Genomic DNA, 26,681 nt, shown 5'->3' with positions numbered 1-26,681 from the left:
TGGCCCCAAATCAAATTGCTACTGAACCAAAACAAAGGATACACTTTATGCTCAGCTTTGATGTCTAACAGGGATCAAATGACATGATTTGTTTGCACAAAATAATAACATTCACGTGCAGATGAGCGCTTTCAAAAAGTCATAAACAATATTCAACTTACAAATTAAATACAATCCTACCTACTTTTGATTAAAACTGAACTCCCAATGCTTACAAAATATTTAAATTGGTGTTGTTACAATAGAAATGAGAGACTAATGGAGTACCTAGTTAAAAGAGGAACCAAAAAATAAAACCTCAGACAGAAAAACAAAGTGTTAGTTAGTGGAGTCCTCTATGCTTTAAATACAGAAATGAACAAATCCAGTCAACAGTCTCTTTTCCCCAGATACACTCCCAAGTTCCCCTTGGAATATCTTTCTGCTGCTTCTTCCTGTCTCTTAAGTCCAATGGATTGTATATATCTATATGATATGCATGTATATATACATATACATACACATACACACACATATATTAAAATATGTTCAAGGGAGATGTAAAAAAGGTAGAATTAATTTATCATCAAAAGCCACATCAGAGCAAAATGTGGGTGTGAATTATATAATATTTTATTTAGTGTCATAACATAAAGCATAAAGAATTCCTTTCAGGAGCTTGATGGCTCCCAATTCTTTATGCATTTAAAATGTCCTTTGAAAAGAAGAATCTGTGTGAAAAATAGACTCCATACATATGACTTACTTAGTATCCAAAGAACAAGCTAACCTATAAATGCATTCAGTTACAGTTAGCCTGAATAACATCCATGGAAGAGATGAAACATGCTCATGAATTTATATGAGCTTGTGGCATGCAAAATTAAAATCTAGTACAAATTTTATTCAGGATCTGCTTTTTATTACTTAATTATATAGTGTTAATTTTCCTTAGTCTTATGTATGAAGTCTTACATTTTTCACACACCCTTTAAGACGGTTCTATCCCACTGGCTCTGTTTTCTTTCTTTTTCTCATTCTTGACTTTTCTTACAAATATGTATTTAGCTTCTTTTTAACTGTTCCATTTACTATATCCACTTTCTCTTGTTTCTAGGGTTCTTAGAACATTTGCCTCTACAAAGACAAAGTGTCCATAATGAAGCTCACAGCTTATACTGAATATTTTCATTTCAGTGTGTGTGTGTGTGTGTATGTGTGTGTGTGTCTGTGTCTGTGTGTCTGTGTGTGTGTGTGTGCAGGCCAGAAGACAATGTCAGATGTCTTTCTTAATCACTTTCCATTTTTGAGGCAGGAAACCCCAACCTCATCAGTTATTTAGAAAAGGCCATCTAGCTCCTGGGTCTACCTGTCTCTGCTTCTCCAATGCCTGGATTATTGGCAAGGGGCTGCTGCATCTAGCTTTGCACATGGGTGCTGGGAACACAAACACAGGTCAAGTATGCATTGCATAGAATTTATTGACTAAGCCACCTCCCTAGTCCCTTCATCTCATTTTAAGTCTAGATTAATATGTAAAATACCCACTTTATAAATGGCTTGCCTTGTTTTTACAATCCAGCATTGCATTGGAATATAAAACATGGTGCTTAAAAGATGTTTTGCAAGACAATCTAAAAGATAAAAATAAGCATCCCATGCAGCCAGTGAAAACATGAGATGAAATTGGGGCAAATGGTCCTAATGGAAATTTTACAGTACAATCAGTTCATAAACAGCAGCAGGGAACCAATGAAACTAACACAGACAGGCACTGGACTCTGAAGCTAACTTGAGGCTTAATGTTTCATTTGAATTTACAGGACTGAGGGCTCCAATCCTCCTGTTCTGAATTCCTTAACCTGACAGGGACATTTGGAGAGTTCCAGAGTTTTGACGCAAACTTAAAAAGCTAACCTGCAACATTGTATATTCTTTGTGCAAGAAAGTGCACATGACAAAATAGTAAATCAAAACTATTTCCTTTATCCTCAAGGCATCTTGGTGTCAGATGGAGAACTATGTAAAAATCAAACAAATAAAAACCTAGTGCATATTGAATTTTCCATGTCTTATTATATTTTTCTTCATGAAGAAGAAGAAACAGGAGGAGGAGGAAGAGAAAGAAGAGAAGAAGAGAAGAAGAAGGAAAGGAGGGAGGGAGGGAAAGAGGGAGGGAGGAGGAGAAGGAAGGAGGGAGAAATGAAAAGAGGGAAGGAGGGAGGGGTAGAGAGATAGATTTCCCAAAAATGTGTTCCCTGGTTTGGAGCTGTATGTCAAGTTTTAGCCCAGAGCAAATTTTTATGGCTGAGTACTAAGTCCCCTAAAGGCAGGGTTCCTGCTGGAAGTGCTGACACAGCCCTACTCCACAGTCCTGTGAATGGCGCCACAATTAGATCTGCTACAGATTCTTTTAAAGGTTTGTAAAATACTGTCTTGCTTAAAGGGGGTGGGGGTGGGGGAAAGCCAGATAGTTTGATGCTAACATAAACATGCTTTTAACCCATTATGTGCTAATTTGCAGAAATGTCATTAATGGAGAACAAGGCACAGGGTGCTGCGGTAACAGGAAATGTTCTTTCAAGCTCCTTTTTGACTTTTAGTATGGCTTTAATCAACTCCATAAGCATGGGGGAGCAGTTAAAACTGAGGGGTGTTTTTGCTTGGATGTTAAGAAGGAGGCGCTTGACTTTGCCAGGAAGAGGGTCTGGAGATTGGGGTTGGGGGTGGCATGGCAGTGGTGAGTCCCTGCCAAGGCCTACCAAGAACTTGGAGGCTGTATATCACTGGGCATGTTTTAAGCTGTTTTGCAAAAGAAAACAGAATGTGTTTCAGTGGATCCTGGCTTATTTCATCCCTGGCTTTACCAGTGATAAAGGCATTCACTTCATTGATTTTTTTTTTTTAAATAAGATGTTTTAGGTATAGGTTTAGATGTGAAATCTTTCCTATGCAATCTGTTTCGAGCTTCTCAGAAAAAAAAGGCAACCCCAGTGCCTTCTATGGATGCAACTGTTAAGACACTGAGTCTTTCTCTTGTTCTCAGTCCTTCCTGGAACCTTATTTCCTTGATGCCTGAAACTGGGCATGGTAAGAGCCTTACCGATGGCTCTCCAAAACAGAAGAAAAAAGCCAAACTGTTTGAATCTTTTGATTTCAAAGCTATGGGTTATGCCGAACATGAGCTCAGGGAACTGGGGCACACAAGGCCATAACATCATGTGTAGGGCACAGTTACAGACCCAGTACTGTAAGGCAAGACAACTAATAATAATTTGGCAAACATTTCCACAGTGCTTATTTCATGCCAAGTTGTTCCATACTGGCCCCTTTGAGTCTTACACTAAAAAACAAACTCATGAGGTAGGTATTATCTCTGCTTGCCAGATGAGGAAACTGGAGCCAAAAGAAGGTAAGTCAGCCAAGTTAGTCATTATTGATCATGGAGCTAAGGAGTGGCAGAGCCAAGATTTGATCCAAGCACCTTGGCTGCAGACCCCTTTCTTTTGCTTCACTACTTTACACTGGTTTTTCTATAACCTTGTTTGCATAAATATAATCAAGACACAGCTAAACACACATATGGAACTCAAATATGCCTTACTTAGCAGGAGGCAATTTTTATTTTTTAATCGCTCTCTTTTTAAAAGAATTTGCTTATTTTTATTTTATTTGTATGGGTGTTTTGCACGCATGTATGCACCACTTGTGTGCCTGGTACCCACAGAGGCCAGAAGAAGGTTCTGGATTTTCGGTAAGTGGAGTTACCGATGGCTGTGTGCTGCTATGTAGGTGCAGATAATCCAACTCAAGTCCTCTGAAAGATCAACAGTGCTCTGAACTGCGTAGACTTCTTTCTAGCCTCAGGACACAAGTTTCAAAAGTTAAGAAGTGTCACCACTTCGTATCTGTGCAAGATTCTACTAAGTGTGCATGGGTGCAGTCTGTGGCAGCTATTCAGACCAAATGGATTTTTTCTCATGAGAATGCAAGGAACTGGAGCAAGACACACTCCTATAAAACTCTCGACTCAAGAACTTGACCCGCACCAAGCCAGATCCAAAGCCATTTTTTAAAATTTAGATATGAACTGAGCTGCTTATTAGGTTTATGCTGATGTGCACTTGATCTGAAGACTAATTAGATGTTCAGGAGAGTCTTTCAAAGCCTGCTCCCAGTTCTTCAGGGGCCACTTGCCATTTTTCAGTAAGAACAATTCAAATTCTCTGTCTGTCTTAGTAAACAAGAGAAGTTTCTAAAGAAAAGTCATGAACATGGCACTATGGTATAGCATGCAGGCTGTAGGTTCAACCTAAGACTTAGCTCATGCAAGCTTCAACCTATGCTTTGGCTAACGTACTCATACGTTATGTATCCTGGGGCAGTTTTTTAAAATCTTTCTCTCTTAGTTCTCTGCCAGTACAATAATGATAATAATAGTACACGCATCCAAAGGACATTTTGATTAGTAGACAGTGTTTTTTCACCTGCTTGGAGGAGAGGCAAGTATATTGTAAGCCTTTAATCAATGCCAGTTTTTATTTTGTCTTCTTTTCCCTTCCAGTGAGGAGATCTGAATTCAGGACCTTGCAATTACCATGAAAAAATTTGCTCTATCATTGAAGTAACTCGGCAGTGTTAGTAACTGTTATCACTGAAACATGTGCTTAGTTGTCTTAGCATGTGCAGAGCTGTGGAAGAGCCCTTTACTCAGCAGAATAACGATTGCCGTTACTGTTTCTATTTATAAAACTTCACAACTATTTTTGGTTGTGAGCCTAGCCTTTAACGGCTGAGCCATGTCTCCAGCCCATGGGGAACGCCAGGGCCAAGAAGTGGGAGTGGGAGGGTAGGGGAGTGTGCGGGGGGTGGGGGGGGGAGAATATGGGGGACTTTTGAAATAGCATTGGAAATGTAAATGAGGAAAATACCTAATAAAAAATTTAAAAAAAAACAAAAAACTAAAAAAACAAAAAACCCTTCAGAACTAATTGATAAAGTAATTGCAGCTGTTCCTTTTCCTCCCGATTATCTTTTCTGCTCTAACATGGCAACTGGCAGCTTGTGCGATGTTATCTCTGTGTTTAGTAGTCATTCTATGAAATTGTGACTATCACCCAAGTTGCTTCTACTTTATTCATTTCAGCCAGCCTAGAAGCAACCAATTCTTGACCTGGAGCTTCCAGCGTCTGTTTTCAAAGGTAATGTACTGAGTTGTCATACAAAATCTTATACAAAGGGCATGTGAGCTTCAGCTTTCTTTGCTTCTATTGTCTCTTAGTTTGGTAAAAGAAAACAATACAACCAAGTGGTAACCCAGTGTATCCGCCAAAGATACCTCCCTTTGTCTCCTTACCTTCCTTTGTCTCCTGCTTTTTTTCTTGATTTTCCAGTTCAGAATCATGACCAATTTTGGGTTCTACCATCTCCTCATCGTCCTCATCCTCTAGAAAGAAGAAAGAGAAAAATGCAAAATTTTTTCATCTTAAAAATCAAAGTCTTCGGCTGATGGTGGGAGGTAAAATAAAGTGCAAAGTTCCAGTCGTTTAGGGCAACTTTGAAGTAAATCACTTCACAGAAAATGCCAGACAAATGCTCATGAATACATGAATAAATTATCTTCCAAACGGACCTCTTTGAAAGCCTCCTAACCTGCTGGGAAAACTGCACCAAGTGGGCACCTGTTAGGTTCCTCCCCAGACCCTGACCACATGGGATGCCGTGGAATCACCTTCATGACCTCTGAAGCTTCTTAGGAGATGGCCCAGAAACAGGTCTGAAAATGCTTCCACCTGCAGTGCTTTCTGAGCACAGGACACCTGGGGCACACATGACTCATTTCCAATTTCATCTTTGTCAAATCAATTTGGTTTTGACCTACAGGAAAGGGTTAAATACAGGTCTAACCCCAGGTCAAATGCCACTGGCAAGTAAACAAGCCGGGACAGACCCCCAAAGTCAATGCCACTGGTCTGGGAGAAAACAACCTAGACTGAACAGCATTTACAAATTCAGAACAGTTCATGAATTCATGTGAATTCAATGAGCTCTCACAAATGGGCCCAGGCAACTTCCACTGGCCAGATGTTAACTGGTGCCCTTTCTGCTCTGTGAAAATGTGGGTCTCTCTCCACCTGCTTCCTTTAGGGGAGCGTTCAGGACCACTGACGGAAACATAGCAGATTTAGGGAACAAGGTATCACAGGAAAATCTAACTCATAAATACAAATGAGAAAAAGTATCGAAAGCTGTTCTCATGGATTTTTGAATACGGTATTACATTTACTCTAGTAACGTAAGTAGGTAGTTTATTTCATTGGTTCTAATGGAGTTTAGATAATCCCTCCTTCTCTTCTCTTCTACACGTTCATTTACTAAATTGGTACAGATTCCGTGTAAGATCCCCAGTCCTGTGGTACCACCATGCCAGCAGATGCTAAGCATCACAGACGTTCTCCAAGCACGGAGAAAGTACATTATCAAGGATAACAGGAGCCAGTGTTCTGGTTTGGGAAGGCTGCCTCCCCACCAAAAAATTTTCACCAGGAAAAGCTCCATGGGGTGACCTTGAGAACTGAGGGACTGAGTTGTGCGAAAGTCTAGAGGAAGTAAGATGAGAGCCACGTCTTTTCTCTCATTCTGTGAAGAAAAAGGTCAAGGTGCACATTCAGTTATTTTGGTTTTGATAGAGCTGTCTCATCTGTACGCTGGCATCTTCATGATCTCAAAACTGGAGGCATTTCATCGAATGACTACATTAGTCACCTTTAAATAGTAGCCCATTCTTGTCTTCCCAGATAGAAGGGTTTTGATTTTAAACAATGGTTCTCAGAAGAGTTTAAAAGCCTACTACAATAGAAAGCCATGAAGAGTTTATTAGAAAAATATTACTCTACTAGGTGCTTGGCCAGACAAAGGGCTGTGATCCAATGCTGTCGTCTATGCATAGAAGAACACAGGAACGTTGCATTCTAATTCCTTAGATAGAAGAAAACTCTTCCCCGAGAGTGTGCTTTCCATTTGTATTTTTTTTAAAGCACAAAAATGTGTGCTGTGTTTACAATATGCAAAATACCACAATAAAGAACTTCAGACAACAGAGAGAGAAAATGTCAAGTGCCCACCTTTTTTTAAGTGGTTATGAACCATTTGTAGGTATTAATTTTTAGTAGCCACACAATTCCTTGTCTATCAGCCTTCTAAAGACATAAAGTAAGCATTCCTGTGAATTTGTTGAGGAAGTAAAACACAAGCGGCTGGTTTGCTTCTCTGACTCCCGGTGTGTTTGCCTTGCTGAGCAAAGTGAGTGTGTTCCTCTGTAAGCCTTGGTTTCCTTTCTGGTGCACTTGGAAGAACTTCTGTTGAGACCGTTTTCAAAACAGCTCAATAACTCTAAAGAAAAGGATTTATGTAGACCCTCTGCAGACCACTGATGTATGACTTGGGCCTCTCATTCATTCCCAGTTACATTTCTTTGGAGATTGGAAGGGAAAGGAAAAAAAAAACAAAAAAAAACAAAACAAAAAACCAAAAAACCTTTACCACCCCTGTATGGTTTCCTGTAGCTGGATTCACACAAGAAATTAAAGTGAGTGGAAGAAGTTAGTTACCTGTGTCCTAGGGGCTCTCTTCATACAATGACATCTTTTGGACACAGGATTTCATTTAGCACCCATGTTTAGCCACCTCCAGTTGCCACAGTCATTCTCCTGGTCAGAAAACTCTTTGTGAACTACAGTCCTCCTTCCTGGAGACTTTGTGAAAGGCTCAGGGGTTATGGTTTTTATACAGCGACAACACGTGACATGCTCAGCACAGGACCGCCTGCCCTGTCTGTGAGCTCTGGAAGAGTTTCCTCTGCTAATCCTTGATTCAGATAAGGCCAGGGCAGCCAATTTTCACATGCGGTGGCCTTTCCCCAACTTGCCCTTCTAGCCTTAAAGAGTTGGAATATTGGAAAGTGAGTCTAGTGGAAAGTTTATCACTGTTTGGGAATATCTCCTGTCTAGAAGATAGTGCCCTGAGCAACTTTGAAGCCAGAAGGGAGGTGGGATAAAAGCAAGACCTCGGCAGACAGATTAGATATTCCCAACTCACACTTTGTCTTTGGGAGGTAAAATGAAGGCGACAACTGGGATAAATTTAGAGTCATCAAGATGTTAGAGCATGAATGCCCGACATGCTGGCAAGATTGGACCTGAGGACCTAGGCCTGGATTCCCTTGGTCAATGGCTCTTTTATGGACTGTTCCATCTGTCTCCTGTTGATTCTATAAGTACCAGATTTCCTTCTAATAAATTCCACCAGAGGTGGTGTCAGCCCCAGACTTCCTTCTAGAAAATTCCACTGGACTTGGTGTCTGCTGCCTGCAACCAGAGCCCCGAGAACACAGGGAGGTCCTCTGTTTTACAAGGTCACTAGGTTGTTGCTTTCCCAGTCCTCCCAGGACCTGCAAAACCTCAGGGTGAGAAGGGCTGAAGGCCTGGCCACAGCTTTTGCTGTTCAGTTGCTGCCTTTCAGGAGAGGGCGATGGTTCCTTCATCTGCCACCTCAGGGAGACAGCTTGTCTGGGTCAGGTGGAAAATGGATAGAGAGAGCAGAGTAGGGCCATGTCACTCCATCCTGGTCTCCAAAGGGCATACAACTGATGTCCAAAGTGGGAGGCCCAAATCAATTACCACAGGGCTTTGAATTGAACAGGTCAACGTCTGGAAGATCACTTTATACACTCCTAAGAAAGCTGATTGCTATTTTGCTATTTAAACTGCATTACATCATCCATTCTACTGTGAAAAGTTGTGAATATTGGAGTTCATAAAAGAGTTTGTGGCTCATAAAATTAGCAGAAACTGCTTCCAAAAGGGAAAGAAATGTCAAAGACACCAAGGCAGCTCTAATCACTAAGGATCTATTGATGGCACATGGAGAGGTAGAGAGGGATGCCATTTGAGAGAGGAATGCTATTTGTTTTTACTTTTCAAGATTTTCATTTTTTATTAATGAAATTTGTTCAATTTCATATATATATATACATATATATAACATAATAATTACATACTAGTGATTTGCACTTCAACCTCTCATAACTCCTTTCCACTCCTCTCAACTCCCTTTTCCCCTACAAATCTTTCCCACATTCCTGCCTATTTCTTTTGGCTTGTGACCCTCTGAGTTGAACTGGGTCCATGTCTTTGGAGATCCACTGGAGTGATGCAGAGCTCAGCAGTGGGTGCCCAACTGAGGAAAAAGACAATGACTCCATATCTTCCAGAGCCTATCAATAGCCAATAGTTCAAGAGTAAGGGGTAGGGACCCATGAGTCCTCTCCTCATCCATCACTGACAGTTGACCCAGTCCTTCGAAGGCCCAGTGAAAGTAACGGCAGTTGCTGTGAGCTCATGACTGCAGTTTTTATGCCATGTCCAAAAGACACCATTTTGTAGTTCTTATCATTTATCTTCCAACTCTTTCACTATTCCTAGCCCTTCTTCAGCAGTGGCTCCTGAGCCTTAGAGGTAGAGTATAAATGTCTTGCTTAAGGCCAGGTCATCCTAAGGCATCTTGAGCAGCTATGAGTCCCTCTATATTCTCCTTTGTTCACTGCAAAGAGAAGTATTTTTGGTTAAAGCTGAGTGTAGCATTTGCTTATATGCATAAATGTAGATATTTAGAAGACAGTTTAGTGATATGTCAATTTAATTAAATAATAATAGTAAGTTCCCTCATTGGGCCTATAACCTTCCTATTATTATTGATGGGGCTTACAGTCCTGTGAAGCTGACCTTGAAGCTAATCAGAGAACAATTGGTCTCCCTTGTGCCATTATTGCACAGGTGGGCATATGTGTTGTGTGGCAGGTAGTTTTTATAGTTTGTAGGCTTTACAGCTGGGTATGATAGTTGAGGATTTTCTATAGGTATATACTTAGTTGGGACTATTTTTATTTCCTACTACCCTTGCATGTCCCCTCCCCTCCCTGAAATCCTGCCCAGAAATTCCCCTTTCATCTCTGATGTCCTTTTTAAAAATAGACTTTTGATGAAGAAGGGGCCTCATGAGTCCTTTGCCATGTGTGACAAAATGGTGACAAGCCAGTGTTGTGCAGAGCTCTGGCAGGTGGTCACAGCTGTAGGTGAGCTTATGGGAACAGTGACTGGGTCCCATACAGGAGACACTCTTTCCTGCAGTCTTTACCATATTCTGGCTCTTACAATCTTTCCTCCTGCTTATGTGAGATGTTCCCTCAACCTTGAGGTTTACTGTTGTTGATATGTTCTCAACTAAAGAGGAAATGCTCTTGCCACTTTTATATGATTCTGTATTTGAACATTTTATGTCATAATTCTTCTCAGAAGATACTTAAAACTCTTTGATAGAAAAATAGACCTATTTCTTTAAGCTTTCTTTTTTATTAAAAAGATCATCTAAAGAAATATTTTTAGCCTTTGGCATATCATGCATTCATTTTGAATAATATGTACATTTGTGTCTTCTATTCACCCCCGAATTAATATCCTGGCCACAAATCTCTGCTAGGGTGCAGGGTCTACTAGGCCTTCTGGCATCTCACCTAACTTCTGCTCAGACCCATGCCCCTCACTGAGTTCTCCAGTTCTGACAACTGTTACCACATTCTCGTGGGATCACAGCTGGATCCAGGAGATGAAGCTCATTGCTGTTTTCAGTCAGGGCCTATGGAAGAGAACAGACAACTCCACTTCCAAATTGGACTCAAGTCTACTTTCTCTTCACTGTCTTTCTGGTGCTGCTCTCACTCTAGCGAATCTATATGATTCCTCCATGTTTCTGACACTTCCCTGTTCACCTCTCTAAGAGATGTCTCAGAGGAAGCATTTTAAGTGAAGTTTATTTATCCCTCTGTACAACCAAAATGAGTTACTCAAAGTTCGACCTGATGTTAGCATCATCAATGTCAACTCTTGTGACCAATACTATGAATAAAAATGATACTAATAATACTAAAGGAACATTTTTCTGGACATTAGTCATATACTATACCATGTAGAGTATCTTTCTTATAACAAGTATATCATATTCTGCTCATAAAAATTTCTTAAGCTTTCAAAAGAAAGACAAGGTACCAAATGCTAAATAAGACATTTGAAACCATATTGCTATCCATCCCAGTTGGCTCTGACATGTCTTTCAAGGGCAGCCTGACTTCCCATGCATAAGTCTCTTCTGGAGAACAACACGATGTTTTAAGAATAAGAGATACCTTCGGATTTTAAGGTTACAGAGGCAAAATGGAAGCTGGAAGGCTGTAGGGCAGGATTCAAGTCAGGGAACAACCAAAAGGCTGGCCGTGGCCAGACTCAACCACAGAGAACAAGATGTTAACCATGCCTGACTAGGTGGCCAAGGGGAGTTCTACGTGAGCTGTGAATTTCCCCCATGTGTTTGCACAACAGATAGTAAAGGCTCTTGTACAGTGCTCACTAGAGTCATCCTATCCTTGGAGCAAGTCTGTATACAGCTTGCCAACTTCACCCAGAGTCTGAAGAGAGCCACCCTTCTAATACATGTCACACCAGCCAAAATAAAGTATAACATGTACCGCTCAATGCTTACACAAGCCAAGGTGAGCACATGTGTGCTTTAAAAGTATGCAGGAAAGACATATTTTGTGGGATTTTCAGTAAGCACTTTGTTAAATATATTACATGCTAATATTTGAATAAACCTTCACTTTCTGGACTAGAAAAATTTGGCTAGAGGAAAGAAAACATACATTTCTCATCACACAGAGCACCCCTGTTAACACTCTTGGCCACATCACTTCTCTCCTAAGGTTCTAACATGACAGTCCTTGGAAAGTTTACTTCCTGTTGGAATGTCACCCAAGACATTGCAAATGAGAGGAAATGAAAGAAAATATTCAAATGGAAGATAGGCCAGCAATGAGTGCTTTAGTAGGTGTTTCTAAAGCGTATGGTTGTGCTTATACACACTATATATAATTAATACATAGTGAACAGGTAAAAGTGATCATGCAGTACGTGTGGCAAACAATGCATTGTCCAAAAGTACTCAGTCAGGAACCATGAATAACTTTTACATACCATACAAGAAGGGCTGACTGATTTATGTTTCCATCAGTTTTCAATTTTAAACATTTTCTATAGTCCTCTATTAGCATAACATTTAAGGTCCATTGTTACATGGCTCGAGTTATCTCTCAAGTCAGACAATTCTTGGTCCATTTCTGTGTGGAATAGGCCAAGTGTGGTTTTGGAATGTCCCACTCTTTAGCCTTTCTTATTCTATCTATCTATCTATCTATCTATCTATCTATCTATCTATCTATCAATATTTTTTGAGATAGTAGCCGACTGTGTAGCCCTCATGTAGAACTTGCTATGTTAGACCACATTTGTCTCAGACTCACAGAGATCCACCTGCTGTGTCTTCTCAGTGCTGCTATTAAAAGGGTGCACCATCACACCCATCTTCTCCGTCTTTAGTCTTTCATATCGTCATGTATGTCTCCAAATCTTTCTCAGACTGTCACGGACTCTTCAGCCATAGAAGTCAATTACATGAGTTTACACTGCTGTATCAGTCTATGGTAACCCAGATAAATCAACCTGTAATGGTATCAGCTTTTTCTGGACCTAAGAGGGTAAGAGCATCTGAAAACTCAGAGCCCCTTCCCTTTCTCCTCTCCTCCCCTCCCCTCCCCTCCCCTCTCTTCTCCCCTCCCCTCCTCTCTTCCTCTCTTCTCATCTCTCCTCTATATTCAGTCAGTCTTTTCTTTATCCAAGTGGGCATAACAAGCTCAACTCTAAAAAAGCATCATTGCCAGTGTATTCTATGAGAAGAAAACCTGCTTCAATTGTATAGGTTATCACCTCTATGGCTTTGCTTATTATCCCTATTTACAGACACACACACACACACACACTACATATACACATTGTACAAAAGCAGTTGAAAATGCAACTTCCAGCTTCTTAGAAAGAAGGACACATATGTTTGATCTGTAGATTTAAACTCCTTTGTCACCTGCTTCTCCTTTTGGACAATTTTATGCTTTGACTAATCTATTGTTTTGAAGACATATATACCTGTAGTTCCATTTAGTGGGAGACTTGATTGTGAGAAAGAAAGCTGGAGTAACAGGAGCAGAGGTACCACAATCTTTAACTTTTAGCAATAACTGGAGCTATGTCTGAAAGGAAGATAGCTACGTCAAGACCTCCAGGTGTTAATGGTTTTGATGTTGTGTTGATTTATGAAATCAGAATAAAGAAGCAGAAGGTGCTCATAAGCATTATTTTCCCATTAAAGATCTCGTTTCCAAGGAGAAAATGACATCTTCTATCCCTGATATTCTTCATCCTCTCTCTGCTTCCCAGTGCCAGATCAGTTACCACGCCAATGCCACATGCAGGCCATTCCATTATCAAGCGTTCTCTAATTGCATTGATTTAGTTATTTCCTTAGTTATGTTAAATAAAAATTCTCTTTTCTTGCTAAATTCTCTTTCATTGGATACTCTTCTAATGTATATCTCTCTTAATCCTTTCAGGGTTATTTAAGGCCAGCATAGCTCCTGTAGTTTACTGTTATGATCGTCTTTAGCTGGGGTGCTTGCCTCCAACCTTTCTCCATCCCAACTCAGGCTACAAACATTGCTGTTAGATAGCTCATCTAGAAACAGAACCACGTATCACATTCATGGGAACACATACAGTTGTTTCCATTCCAAGCAGAGGAAAACTGGCTTGTTTTCAAAATGTACAAATGTGTTTCCTCTGTACCAATCCTCTCTTTTGTTCACATTGCATACATGTGTCCCAATCCACTCGTCAGGTACACAAACACATACTGATTGACATTTGGTTCGTGGCTTCCTCTCAGACATAACCTCCCTCCTATCCTTTTAGGTGCCAGGAACTATTCTAGGGACTAGAGATATCGCCATGAATAGGCAAACAAGTCCTACCCTTGTGCTGCTGGCATTTTATTGGGAGAAGTAACAATGCACAAGACAAAACAACATGTAGAGGGCATAATGGGTTAAAGAATTGCTGGTGGTAAAGATGAATAGCGTGGGAACTGGTGAGAGCTGCCATTTTATGAAGGAAGGAAGGGAAGTCCCTACTGAGAGCTAATACTAGAGACAAAAGGATCGAAGAAGCAGCAGAGCAGGTCGGTGGGAGCCTTCTTTGGCAGAAGGCACACAGGTAGGGTGTACCTCAGTTATTCAGGGCTTCCAAGGCTTTATTATGTCCACATGTGAGACAAGTTGTCCTTCAGACCTGATTTTAGTGACCTCCAGTTCCTTAAGTCTCATTTCACACTCTACCTTGACAGTAAGGATTCCTCTATCCTCCAGGCCCCTCAGAACATTTCAGCGGGGTGTCTCTAAAAGTGTTTTTTTTCCCCCATCACAACAAAACATGCTACTTTAAAATGTCATTGATCATTTTCTGATCTACTTAGTGCTGTGTTTTGGATATGGCATGTCCCCCAATGGCCCAAGTGTTGAAAGCTTGTTTTCTTGCTTATGCTTAGGTTTTGGTGGGTACCCTTAAGAAGTCATTGGGCCCCTTGTACCTTCTCTTGCTCCTTTTGTTTTCTGGCTACCATGACACAAACAGGTTTCCTTCACTCTGTACTTTCCCATGCTACTCAGATCTGCTCCAGCTATTGTTCTTTTGAACCATGAAATCCAGTGCCTATCAGCTTATCGAATGAAATATGTCAAGTTTTTGTGGCAAAGGCTTTATATTCCTTAAACCTATTTAATCTTCATAACTCACCCAGGCAGATATGATTAGCTTTCTGTATATATGAGGAAACTGGAGCTTAGAAAGGCAGGATGATCCAACTGGGGTCAATAAGCTGGAGGAAGCAACCAAGCCAAGATTCAAACCCATGTTTTTATAACACCCAGTCTCCTTCAATTTGCTAGTAAATTGTACCAAACATTATAAAGAGGAAAGGGGAACTGTAACTGACATTTGTGGCTTTGGCCACCCAGAAGCCACTACCCCATTCCTTGGGATAACAGTCCCTTCATTCTTTGATGGACACATGCCTCTTACTTTCAGCCATGTAAGTCCTCCGTAAAATTTAAGGGAAGGCTTTGAATCTCTTGTGGTAGCCAACAAGACTGGTCTCAGAATTGGACGTTTTTAATACTATAGTGGAGGGAACCATAAATTGGAATCCTTCTGAGAGAGTTAGATATACAATTAATAATTAAACTGTGGTAGCAAGTATGCTTGAAGACAGTCTGGACAAGCTAAAACCTGTGGTGACTCCATCCACCAGGAAGGCAAATTCCTCTCCTCTCCCAGATTAATCAACTGCCTCAGGAAACTCAAGATGTGTTACTCCTGTGTCAAAGAAGTGGACTGTTCTTTTTATTGGATTGGGTGACTATTCTAGCTAAGCCAGTACTCCCAGTCACTCTAAGCCCTAAGAAAACAGACTCTTTTCCTTTCTTGGATTGGTGTTGTGCTAATAGCAAAATCACATTGCTCTGGCTTCCCTAGATAGAGCTTGAGACAGAGAAGAAATAAAGCAGGGTCTAGAGATGTGCAATGATAACAGTGTGGAACGCAACAGGGGGGTTCCTATTGGCTGTCACATTGACAGCATCTAGACTCGCCTAGGAGGCAAACCTCTGGGCATGCCTATAAAGGGGTCTTCTAGAATTGATTAAGGTAAGCTGACTCACCTTTAGCGTAGGTGGTACTTGCAAGTGTTGAGGTTGTGGCCCCAATAAAAAGGAGAAAGCAAAGTTAACATCAGTGTTCATCTACCTCTACTTCCTAACTGTGAAGTGTGCCCCGTTGCCTCTGGCTGTTGGTATCAATTCTGAATCATGATGGAACATACTCTCAAACTATGAGCCAAAAGAAACCCTTGAGGGGTTTCTTGGGGGGGGGGAAGGGTCAGGTATCTTTGTCACATCAATAAGAAAAATGAGCAATACACACATGGTGCATCCTACCAATGAGAAGTCCCCTCTTCCAGCCTAAGTAATGCAGCAGCACAGTGCATTCCATTCTACCAGGAGTAAGCACTTGTTTCTCTTCACCCTGGTTAGGCATGTGTGCGTGTGTAATGTGTGAATGCATGAGTGCAACTGCATGCATGCCACAGCACATATGTGGAGGCAGAGGATAAGGTCTTGGAGTCAGAACTCCCTTTCCCCTATGGCTCCCATAGATTTCTTACTCGTAGGCTTGAGCAACACAGACTCTGCTCACCAAGGCATCTCATCCGTTCCTATTTTCTCTTCCTAAGCAGATCCTGTAGCCAGCTAAGTCCCAGAACCTTATCACAATTTCCTAACATTATCCACTATCTGGCTTATGAACTTGTTTATATGTCTAGTTCTTTTCTCTCCCAGCAAAAGAAATAAGAATTCAACAACGTCAGAAACCCTGTCTTGTTTTTACTGAATTCACAACATCTAAAAGGAGCTGGGTCCATGACAGGTGTCAATAAATATTAGTTGGATGGCCAGATTATGGAAACCAGAGCTTCGCAGATCCGCAGATCTGACTCTTCCATACAGGAGTCACATATGACGCAGAATTTGCTTTCAAATTCTCCATAGATAGAAAGGACACAGTGATGTCTTTTGCTGGCTCTTTCTTAATTAAGCATTTCCAAATTTGGTTGGCTAATCCTCAGACTAAGGAGAACTGACATAATTCCCATCTGAGAATGCATCATAATCTGTCGCAGTCTGATTCTGAACGAAGATCATTAACAGATTTGTTTGCTTTTATCCTGGCATTAGCAGCTTTATTGGGGGCTAAGTCATTTCCCCTAGTGTTAACTTCATGTTTTCCCATTGGCTCAAACACGAAGTCCCTTGTCTGTCAATGTAATAATTTTCTATGAGTTATAAAAGAAGAAACTAGCCAACTGAAAGTCTTAAGGAAGAATTTGTCTGATCCAAAAACACCGAGTTTCCAGTTCCTTGGACTAGGTACAACTCTCAGTTGTGGTCAGATCTGCAGGTTTCAAAGTGTTCTCCTGTTTTCACTTTCTGGTCAGTCTAGACACACAGATCCACAGTATTGGGAAGATGTGGACACTGAAGGGCAGGAAGATCTGCAGAGGAAGTAAGTGGTGGCCTTAATGACAGGATAAAGATCAAGAAAAGCAAGCTGTTGCACCTATGCTATTTGATCTCCTCAGCTCCATTGAGAAGCAGCATAAAGCAACATTGCCTCAGTTGATGCTGAGAGAGTTTAAGGATCTCTAGGTAATCAGCATTACCACATCTTAGGAGAACAGTTTTCATGTGTCAAACTGCCTTCATCTCCCGACAGATAGCATGGGGAAGAAGGGTCCCATTCATTATCATTGTTATATGATATGCAGCACACAACGTTCTCACTTTCTCCAGTGTCTGCTTTCTCATCCAAACATGAGGGATGTTAAAGTCTGTGCTTACTTACATAATGCAGTTGTCTAGTGAAAGAAAGCAATAATAGATCTTTGTTGCTAGCAAAGGGCAAAGTGGGTATTAAAAGGGAGGTGAGTGTGACCACACTTGTAGCTTCTTGGTGGTCAATGACTCACCCAGTCACAAAAGCTTGCATACTATTAAGGAGGCTATGCAAAAGAAACGAGAAGGCATTCTAGTTGGTGATCATCATAGAAACAAAGGACTGGAAACTCCTCTAGAGACGACCATGGCTGAATTATTGCAGGGTTGAAAATTCGGAAAAGAAAGTTCCCAGCACAGATTGTGTCTGAACTAACGGATCTAACTAAGAGGCATGTTCCACACTGAAATCCTTAACATGGCTCCAGCTTTTATCATCATCTTACTTCTTTACTTGGAATGAAGCAAATTCATTGACACTGAATTTCTGTAACTTAGGAGAGGAACAAGGCTGTCACATGAGGTGTCTTGTGATCAAACTCTTGGCTAGTTTGTTAGTCATATGCTGCATAATTCCTCTTAATGCAAGGTGTAGTTAAACAGCTTAATCTCCACATGGTTGCTTCACAGAGGCACTGTATTAAAATGTCGATGTGTACTTGTTTTGGGGTGGATTGCTTGGCTTAAGGGCAGCCTGGGATTGAGAAAGTCCAGAGTCTGCATGCTGTGGCTTATGTGCGTTGAACATCTCAGCAAGCACTGGCATTCATTTCTTCAATAATGATCTTATGGAACCCCTATGATCATCTACCAAGTGTGTACTGATGCGCTAACCCCTTTGTAGGTGAGAAGACCAGGGCTCAGAAAAGTGTCGTGGATTCAAGGAAGTATAGTACATTCAAAACAGAACTTGGATATAGATCCAGTCTCCTTAAGAACTGAAAGGTTTATAGCCACTCCATCCTGCTGTCTTATATTTCCAGGTCCCAAACTGATCTTCTACCTGGATTCTTTTATCTGTAAAAATTAGAATAAGCCACTGAGTCACTGTAACTTGAAGTTTGAGATCCACCAGGAATATCTACTTTATGTCTAGAACTCCACAGACTAGTAGATTAGATTTCTTAATCTCTGAAAGAGCTCCTTTACCCTCTCCTGCCTAACCTGCCTTAGCTTGATTTAGGTCTCTATCAGCTTTCACCAGGAGCATTGGAGCAGCCTCCTGATCATGCTTCCTTATCTAAGCGCTTCCAATAATGTGCAGAAGAGCTGCCAAGAGCTTCTGTTCTGCCCTTGCTACAATTCTGCCAGAGTTTCTCCATCATGGCTTTGAGCTCAGCACCCAAAGCCTGCATAGTGTGGCTCTAATGCTCACCTCATTTTATGCCCTTGCGCCATGTGGTCCTTTAACCCAGTTATCCTTTATGATCTTAACACAGGCTGCTTCATTCTTCTGTGTCTTTACACAGTTTGCCTGCCCATTGTGCTCTTGCTTACTTTTATATCCTGCTAACACATTCATCCTGCAATACATAGTAGGTAGTCATAGGACTTTGATTTGGTCTCCCCGCGATCATTTTCCTTACAACTTCACTTTGATGTAGTTTCCTTCCCCCTGGGTAGAACAGCGCTCTTTCATAATTGATGCTTAGCAATCCATTGCTACAATGTTCTAAACTCCTAATGGGGTGTGTGTGTGTGTGTGTGGAGGGGGGGTGGGTGTGTGTCCCAAATATATGGAGCATAGTAGGTAGTCAATTATTGTTTAAAATAACAGGAAGATACTCTGAGAGATATGGCACAGAGTCTACACCATTCATCAGTCTATCTTGAATATGATTTATCTTCAGATTCCCTATGTGAGTCTCAGACTTGATTGGCTTAGAAAATGTTTAAAGGTGTTTGTATTCAAGTCCCACAAGAGGATGCTCATACTAACCACTTGGTGATGACATATGAAGTACACGCTTCCAAGAAGAAAGCTACTAGGATTCTTTTCAGAAGTGGCAGCACATTTGAAATCCTCAGAGAATACCTTTATGGTGCAGCTTTTCAATACCGAGAAACTTTTGTTTCATTTAAACAAATTCTGGATAATTGAATTGTATCTGAGGATGTTTTCATCTGTGATGTGTGCGGTGCTCACTATTGGAGTAAGTAGGCAGAAGCATCAAGGGAGCACCAGGCTTGACACCCACAATGCCAAGAGCCAGAACGCCCATCCCTTCCTTTCTGGAGATAGATTTCTGCAATTGTGATGCCCTGGATATCACTCAGCAGTATTTCCTTGGCCTGACTAAGGTTCTCGTGTTGAAGGTGTTTTCTCTGGGCATTAATGAGGCATTAAAAAGTCAAGACAAAAAGGATATACTCTGTATTCCTCAGGACTGGCCCCTTGACTCATTTCCAAGTGTGTGTAATTTCTTATAATCCTGTAGTCAGCAGAAACATTTTACTGCTACACACGGGCTCTCTGCATCAGGCTGCTTCCTCTCAGTAAAGGCTGCAGGTTGTAGCCATCAGCCACCCTACTTCTGGTAGCCTGCCTTGCATGCTATAACAGACAGGAGCGTACCCACAGGTCTGTAGGGTGAGAGCTTTCTTCCACAGACAGATGGGCCTCCAACCATAATGTCTACATTCAAGAAGTTGAACGACCAGAATCCTAAGGCAGCAAATGAGCAGTAATTGAAGCAGAGGCTGAAGAGCTTGGATAGCTTTCTGTCTTGTCTTAGATGTTACGAGCTTTGGGTCAGTTAAATGATGTGAAGAAGTGTAGGGATGGGATGAGGTAAGAAGACAGTTTTGGGGATTGCTTCCTAAAATGCCAGGCTTTACAAGGATGCTACTGACTCTGAAACTCTAAACTGCAGCTCACAGCTTCCTGTGATGTGCAAGATATATCCCAGAGTGTTCCAATGAAAACTGGTAGGCTTGCAGTAGCATTTTATTCATGAATACTTTAGCCTTTCATAGTAGTTGTTCGATTTCATCGCTACACTGCATCACCTCTAATACAAACCAGTGCTATTTTTCTTAGGCTAAGGACTGGCAGAACCTAGAAATAAGAATTATTTCCATGTCATAAAACAAGTCACGGATCAAGCTGGAGTTTCAACAACATACTCTAGCCTCCACAACAATCACCAGCAGCAAAATATGTCATCTAAGTTACACCAGTGGAACACAATGGCTGACTTGTAGGTCAAGCATACCTGTTTTTTTTTATTGTACCCTATAGCTCCCATAGCTGGTTACATGAAGTTGTTTGAGCACATACTGTGCGTGTTGAGGTAGATAACAGTCTTCTCCTTTAGCTGGGAGCCAGCAAGTGATCACTGAATTCTACAGATCATCGACTAATCAGCTGTATAAGCCTGTGCTGCACAGACTGGTCCCCAGGATGGAGGGCACAGGCACATAGCTAGCCAAGCTGGGATGGCATGGGACTGAAGCCAAGGATACGCCTGTACTTTGTAGACTGGTTCCCAAGAAGCAGTGCACAGAAATGCAGCTCGTCAGAGTGGGGAGGAACTGGACAGAGGCCGAGGATACTTCTGTTACAGACTGTCAGTCACATCAGAGGGAAGCCCCCCCCCCCGCCCCGCCCTTGTGCTGAGAGTCAGGAAAACATATCTTCTTTCAATTCAAATACAGTAATACTCTTCAAACAGTAACAGCTTTCATTTGCTGAAGGACACATCTTCCAACCTTGGCCAGGGGACAAAAGAGGCATTACATGTCCCTCAGTCACACACATGCTACTTCTGCTCCAATTTGAGACCTCTAAGGTAGAGAATGTCATCTAGGAGTAGAGATTGCTTTAAAAGGCAAACCATCCAGCATTAACTCTTGTCATCAGGCGTATATATCGGGAAGTGCCTTTCCTCACCGAGCCATCCCACCAGCCTCTACTTGTCTATCTTGAGTGTGAAGACAATTTCTATAAAGCCAGAGTCTTAAGGATGGGAATATTGTACATCATTCAGTTCTTGTTTCTCAATACTTTAGCTGTCCAATCAACATGAAAGTGCCGAAGAACCAAACACCAAGAAAGAGACCTTCTGCAAACCCAGAACCACACAGTCCAACAGAATTTTCCGAGATGGCAGAAATATGTTGCCTGATAAACCACACACAGCTCCTAAGCACTGAAAAGCAGGCTAGAGCAAGCTCAATATGTGATTTGAAATGTTAGTTTAAATAAAAACAATGAGCTGGAGAGATGGCTCTGCTGTAAAGAACTGTACTGCTCTTGTGGTTGACTTGAGTGTTCTCTCAACACTCACGACTACCTGTAAACTCCGGTATGCAGGCCTGAATACCTGTGGCTCCCACGGGCACCTGCATCTGTGTGGCACACAGGAACACACTTAAAAATAATTAACATTAGAAACCTTAAGTCTAGATAGGCCATGTGGCTGGTGATCCCTTATTGAGTCGCTCAGGTCTGCTTCATGATCACAGAAACCAGATGAACTTTAAAGAGCTTTTATAAAGATGTGGCATGGAAATATTTTAAAAGCAAAATTGTTTTGTTTTGTTTGTCCAAAAGGACAATGCTTTTCCATACACAAACTCCCTCTACTAGAACCCAGAGCACCCACCCAGCCTTTCCAGGCCCTAGCCCCACGGTCCCTTAAATTCCTGTTGGCTTTCAGAGTCCACTTGGTTGTTGCCAGCACAGTGGATGAATGATGGCTGGGGGGGGAGGGGCAGGGAACCCCTTTCCTTCCTAACACCCCATGTTAATTAGATCTCCATCACTCTCACTTTCAAGATAGTCAAGGCCTTGTGGCCAAAGTGTTGAGTCAAGGTATTTGTGCCTGCACAGAATTAAGTCACAAGTAAAGCACTTATTTCTGACAGCAGATTTATAATGGGGAAATCTCAGTGGGAATGAGGAGTTGGAGACCCCAGCCACAGGCTTTTCATAAACTTTGCCTTGATTTAGTGACTCAAGCAGCCAGCAAGTCGAACTGCAGAGGTAATCCCGTCATCCCTTCCCCAAGCAGTGCCCTCCTTCTCCTCGGCTTCCTCACGCTGCTAACAGGAATTCAAATCATCTGTGTTTAAAGTTAAAGTCCATGATTGACAGTTCTTTAAAGTTGGTCCACAGTGAAGATTACTCTAGATATCTATCAGTTATTACTACAAGCACAGTATGATATTCAATACCTACAGTGAAAATTGTTTTCAACGGTGTAATGTCTGATCTGTTTTGAAAGAGATTTTAAAATAAAGAACTAACCATAAGCAGGTGGTGAATATTCTAACTTGCCCACCATCTCTCGTAGGTGAAAAGGAACTGGGTGGAGAAAGTAAAAGATCTTCTGGAGGGCTCCCCCCGTTTCCATAAAAAGAAGGCTAACATTTAACTTTTGTAGAAAAAAACCTAAACCAAACACCCCCCCACAAAAAAAAAAAACCACCACCAACAACAAAACAAAAAAGGACTTACGAAAAGGAAGAAATGTTATTTCTAAAAGAAGCAAGAATCTCTTGCAACAATTGCAACTGGCTAAGAGATAAGTGTGAAGGAAGAACTGTCTGCCTTATTTACATGGCTTCCTCTGAGCAACAGCTAGCCACACAGAACACTTATAGCAAGTGTTTGCTGAGTAGACACTCAGGCTTGTGAAGGGAGACATGTAATATTAGGCCTTTAGCTACTTTGTCCAGTCAGGCCCTGTCTGGAGGAGCCTCCAGAAATCATGCAGTCTGGATGAAGCTGAGCTGGCTGGACATGCACACCCTGAGGATCTGATATGACCCATTGGTCCCCAAGATCCACCCTGAACTCAACAGCACTATGCCAAATCAAGTCTTGAAATGAAGACAAGAGGGGACAAAGGACAAGGGAAACCAGGAAAAAAAAAACAACCAAACAGAAGGACAGAGAAAGGACATAAAAATGCTTTTTTTCTCTTAAGCATATTGTATACCACTTACAAGTTTTATGTCTCCACTTACACAAAAAGGTTTTTTTTCCCCCTTTTGGCCAGGTACAGTAATAACACAGTGATGCTTTCAAAATACTGCCTAGGAGGGCAGCGAGGGCAACGTAAAAGCACTGGGTGGGGGCAGTGCCCCTTGTGGGCTTGCTGAGGACTTCAATAAGAACCCCCGGGTCAGGAAGGAGGAGGAGGGGACTTAGGTTTCGCCTGTAAAGGGGGTGGGGGGTATAAAAGAAATGGGAGGGGCCCTGGGGATGGAATTTGAATGTATTTCTTAGTCTCTCTGAGGCTCTTCTCAAAGCTGAGTGTCTAGTGGCATTTTCAAGATTTCCGTAATCACCAGTTGTCACTCTCTGCCATTAGTGAAGGGAGCTGCGAAGGAGAGGGAAATCTAAGCTGAGAAAAATCCATCACCTTATGTCAGATGTGATAAGTGCATTAACAGTGGCTTGGGACAAATATGAGTCCGAAGGACAGAGAGATTTCTTCATGGGGACTAGTGGCTGTTCCTGGGGGGTGGGGGGAAACACACTCTGAAAATACAAAGAACAAAGGAGAGGGGAAGGAGAAAGGAAGTGAGGAGAAGAAGGAGGAAAAGAATCTAGAGGGATGACAAGTCAAGTCTTACTTTCTATTATCAGACTCAATCTCCCAGAGCTCAGAGCACACATTTCAAAATCATGCAGGCAGTCAAAACTTAAGTGAAATCGGTCCTTCTCTGTTTGTCAATTTGGGTTATTTCTCATCTGCAAATAATGGAATGTTGAAAGGAATCTATCCCACGAGGCTCTGGAGAACCACTGAGAGGCACACACAGAGAAGCATGAAGATGGGGGATCCTGCCCTTGACATGGCCAAGCGTGAAGGTGTCACAGGAGAAGCAAGAATGTGCCTGTCAAAGAAACTGTTCTGTCATGTGCATCTTGCTGTGGGATCACCCCAGCAGAGGGATCCTTCTGCTAGGCATGTGGCCTCCCCTTCCATAAAATGGAGGGACCATGGAATCATCTATTTTCTTTCTCCTTTTCTGCAGGATGTTTTTGAAACATGAACAAAACTTTCATAGGACTGCTCCTTAATAAGACGTATTTTTATTTTGATCTCTAATAAAAAGGTTATATTCCATACATTGTTTAAAGATATAACCAATAACTGCGATTTTTTTTTACAAAGCAAACACTTTTATTTTCTATGCAAACGTGATCCAGAGAATTTACATAAAGGTGGGGATGGGCTGAATGCAATTTTTAAGGAACCCTATTCCGTATTCATCTTATTCAGAGATGCTGTAATCCAACCTGCAGGAGACCCTCAGCCAGACCAGCCTGTGGACGATTCCTAAGTGAAGTGTTGTTAGACCCTCCCCACAGATTCCTGTCACTCTTTCTCCTGAAACTTCCTCCCCCTTAGCTGCATGGTATCCTGCTGCAGCTGCACATGGTCTTGGGGAAGGATATATATATATATATGGATGGTTAACTGAAGGAAGTTTTCCATCCATGTAGATGTGTGGAAGTTGCCATCCATTCATGAGCGAGCTGTTTCAAGGTGACCTATGCTCTTGTAAATACCCCCCACTCACTTCATGATCCCATAAGTAATCCCAATGAACTCATGAATAAACCAAGATATAGTTGATCTGTCTCTAGTGCCCTCTCTGGGGTGAATAGACACTTGTTTATTTATTTGCCAGAAAGATAACAGCAACAAAGAAAAAGAAACGAACAAGAAAAAACCCAAAGACCCTTTTAGATTCCAGGGAAGTTTTCAAATTCCAAATCCAGGTTTTGGATTTGACTGTGGGTGGGACCAAACCATGAAAGCCTCAGCATCATTGCCTCTGGGAGCACATCCCCACCTTCATCACCAGTGCTTGATGCTCAAGGCAGGGTTTTGTGAATAGGTATGGGAGGGATGTCAGGGGAGGTCCTGTGTGAGGTGGTGTTAGGAGGAGGGTGGCTGATTTGTGGATGTAAAAAATTATCTTCAGTAGACAGACAATTCAAATATACATGTATATCTATAAATATTAGGTGATAAGACTTTTCCTGATGATCAGTACACATGTCTACTTATCCCAGACAGAAAGTCCATGAGAGACTAAAATAAATATACCACTAAGTCTAACTTGGTGAGCAATCAAAAAAAGAATGAGACTTAAGGGCTGGGAAGGATAGACCACTTAGTGTTTAAGAACACTTGTCTTACACAGCCCGGGACGCCCGCGAATGGCGGCTTCTGCATGGCCGTGAGCATGAACGCCTTGTCCAGTCTGGACGGCCATACAAGGACAGCTACTGGGGCCGCAAGGGCTGGGAGCTGCAATCCCGGGGGAAGGAATGGCCCCACTTCAACAGCCCCCGAGAGGTCCCTAGCCTTGCTGTGCCCCTCGAGAGACATCTCCAAGACAAGGCTGCACTGAGTGTACAGGACAGCAGCCACAGTCTCCCTGAGAGCTTTCATGAACACGAAAGTGTCAAGTCGAGGAAGCAAAGGTATGAGACTCTAGAAAATCATGATGGCCGTCTAGAAAAGAAAGTCCACAAAAGCCTGGAGACGGACGCGCTAGAGGAGCCAAGGGTGAAGAAGCACAAAAAGTCTAAAAAGAAAAAGAAGTCCAAAGATAAACACCGGGATCAAGAAAGCAGGCACCAGCAGGAATCTGATTTTTCAGGAGCGTACTCTGATGCTGACCTCCATAGACAGCGGAAGAGAAAGAAGAAAAAGAAAAGGCATTCCAGGAAGTCGGAGGACTTTATAAAGGGTGTTGAGATGCGTTTACCGAAGCTCTCCAGCTATGAGGCCGGCGGCCATTTCCGGAGAACAGAGGGCAGCTTTCTCCTGGCTGATGGTCTGCCTGTGGAAGACAGCAGTCCTTTCCGGGAGAAAACGAAGCATTTAAGGATGGAAAGCCGGCCTGACAGATGCCGTCTGTCGGAGTATGGCCAGGGTAAGGGAAGCAAGGACACAGCTCTGAGTAAAGTACTTTGGGAAAGGTGATAAAAACAGAAACGTAAGAGGCACAGAAGGGCCAGGCAGTGGTGGCACACGCCGTTAATCCCAGCACTTGGGAGGCAGAGGCAGGTGGATTTCCAAGTTCGAGGCCAGCCTGGTCTACAGAGTGACCAGACTGAGTTTTAGGACAGTCGGGCTACACAGAGGAACCCTGTCTTAAAAAAAAAAAACAACAAAAATCAAACACACAGACAAAAAGGCACAGGAGGATATGAGAGTGGACTCGATGCCCAAAAACAAGACCTGCCTGTGAGCAGAGGTGTGCTTTAATCTCTGGCTGGGAGTGTCTAGCTCTGTGGAGGGCCGAAGTTGCATAGAGCTAGGCTCAGCACAACCTGTGTACTCAG

General features: G+C 42.1%; 1 protein-coding gene across 6 annotated transcripts in view; it reads right to left on the bottom strand.

Annotated features, from left to right (window-relative positions):
- Dync1i1 (dynein cytoplasmic 1 intermediate chain 1) overlaps positions 1 to 26,681 on the bottom strand; it is a 305,446-nt gene that overhangs the window by 121,186 nt on the left and 157,579 nt on the right. For all 6 annotated transcript variants that reach the window (XM_021164407.2, XM_021164406.1, XM_021164409.2 and 3 more), the window contains one exon: positions 5,336 to 5,425. In XM_021164407.2, the coding sequence (XP_021020066.1) occupies positions 5,336 to 5,425 (90 nt within the window). The remainder of the gene's footprint in view (positions 1 to 5,335; positions 5,426 to 26,681) is intronic.

Source organism: Mus caroli, chromosome 6, assembly GCF_900094665.2.
Source record: "Mus caroli chromosome 6, CAROLI_EIJ_v1.1, whole genome shotgun sequence".
In the NCBI taxonomy this organism is placed as follows: Eukaryota; Metazoa; Chordata; class Mammalia; order Rodentia; family Muridae; genus Mus; species Mus caroli.
The sequence above is the reverse complement of the archived record's forward strand: the minus strand, read 5'-3'. Positions and strand labels throughout refer to the sequence as shown.